The 2106-nt window shown below is 31.1% G+C and overlaps 1 protein-coding gene across 1 annotated transcript in view; it reads right to left on the bottom strand.

Moving 5' to 3' along the window:
• The window catches only part of LOC111087223, a 20726-nt gene extending 20058 nt beyond the window's left edge, over nt 1–668 (bottom strand). Inside the window, exon 1 of the mRNA XM_022393159.1 lies at nt 505–668. Within this exon, the coding sequence (XP_022248867.1) occupies nt 505–625 (121 nt within the window). The 5' untranslated portion in view covers nt 626–668. The remainder of the gene's footprint in view (nt 1–504) is intronic.
• Nucleotides 669–2106: the final 1438 nt, after the last annotated feature.

Below are 2106 nucleotides of genomic sequence, written 5' to 3'. Positions count from 1 at the left end.
CAAACAACCAAAACCTTCCCGTTAAATCGATCATAATTCGTTTTCCTGTAGACTTGTACCACTTTTAACATTAATCACGGTTTGCGAGCATGTTCATTAGGATTTATTCAAAGTAGCGAAAATTAAATGTTACATTTATGCAAAATTGAATAACTTTAATTTATTTTTTTAGATAAACGTTACAATTATAACACTGAAACAGAGGTGTATGTGATATTTACGAAAACTTACCTTGTTGCATTAATATTAAAACACACTGTAGAGTTCATGAAACTACTGAAGAATCCGTCAGGAGAAACACTAACCACAGACGAACACGACTTCCACTAACGAGTAAAACTTTTTACCATAAAATGTGATCCAAACTTACGCTCGCACCAATTTTCTTAACTGAACAGAATTACAACTGTTTTTTGTTTGTTTTTTTTTAAATCACGTCAATTATTTTAAATAATGGTATTGTATTGATTACTTTAAAACACCTATTTTATACATAGCACTTACCACAATGGTAGGTATCAGAAATAATAACTGGTATTGATCCTTGTGGGAGAGACTGTATGAAGTGGACAACAAAATCAGGAGAAACGGGCGATTCACAACAGCTGTAGTTAGCTGCAAGCATAAAACAATCTAGTCTGAAGTAAACATCAAAATCATTTTGCTGATTTTAAACTTCAATTAGAAATCTTTTAAAACGCTATGTATGAAATTGGAATATAATTAAGAAACTAAAAGATAAAATGAAAAGATCTTGTTTCCGCAAACTTAATCTCCTGTGAAACCGGAGTTCATCGTAACTTAGTAATATTAGCGACAGTTGTATATCACTAACTTAGTTACAGTATTATAAAGTTGATTTATAGGCGTTAGTACTTTTGTAACGATATTAAAAACCTGGCTGATATACAAGTTATATAAAGCTAGTTTATTAGAGTATTAAAGACCCGGATTATACAAGTTATACAGGAGAAGATTTACTGGTGTCAGATCATGCTTTATATGACTGTTTTTGTTATGGTATTATACAACTTTAGCAAAAAAACAGGTATCCAAGAGTTCTGACTTAACAAGTTTTATATTAAGCTAAATTACTACAATCATAAAACGTTAGTTTATACACGAGTTTTATAAGACTTTGTTATCGTATCAGAAACCTGGTTTATAGCCGACTATTATATTAATTTATATTACAGTCTTAAAAGCCTATTTCTCAATTAGTTGTTATAAAGTTAGTTTTATTATGGAACTAAAAATTCGAATTATACAAAAGTATTAAATAAGTTAAAATATTAAAACTTCGTTTATAGACATCACTTATAAAACTGTGTAATTTATTACACTAGTAAAATCTTGTATGTATATACTATAGTTCAGTAAGAACAGTGTTACAGTGGTACCTTCATTCTTTAATACAAGTTAGCCTTTAATAACATCACAACTTTAGTCGTCAGTATAAAACGCCAGTCCTCCGTAATGTAATATACCACTTTATTGTTAATTGCTTGTTTTCCACTTACCTTTCACAACTTGGCAAGTCGCCAATGAAGCGAAATGAAATGTCAGAAGAACGATGGTCTTCAAAGAATACATCCTATAGGAGACGTGTCTTTATTTCTTTTAATATCCTAGCGGTACCAAGTTTTGTAGTTGTTAGCGTAATTTCCATACCAATCGGTACCTCATAATGCAAAGTTAAAGAACAAACTGCACTTAAGAGCTTAAGTATCCAACAATAGGCTTATAACTTGTGGGCTGAGAACCAATAAACGGTGATTGGAGTATTGATTGTAACCCTCGGAAATGTTACTTCGATTTCTTTAGTGCTGAAGAAAATCACTCAGAATGAGACAATACTATAACGTGAAGACGTGTCTTTGAAGGATGATGCATGTTTATGGTTGGCTGTTCTAAATGTTTTAAAATACAATGCCCACTTTCATTTGAACAAAGTAACATATTCGATGACGAGGAACCCACTTTGAGACTAATAATGGTTGGAAACGGCTTGAATGGGTAATGAAGAAAAACTTTAATATAAGTTTAACATAACAGCAAATGTACAAAACGAAACGTTGTACATTTGCTGTTATGTTAAACTTATAT

The sequence above is a fragment of the Limulus polyphemus genome, unplaced genomic scaffold (assembly GCF_000517525.1).
Source record: "Limulus polyphemus unplaced genomic scaffold, Limulus_polyphemus-2.1.2 Scaffold1897, whole genome shotgun sequence".
Lineage (NCBI taxonomy): Eukaryota > Metazoa > Arthropoda > Merostomata > Xiphosura > Limulidae > Limulus > Limulus polyphemus.
This window is presented reverse-complemented; position numbering and strand designations above follow the sequence as displayed.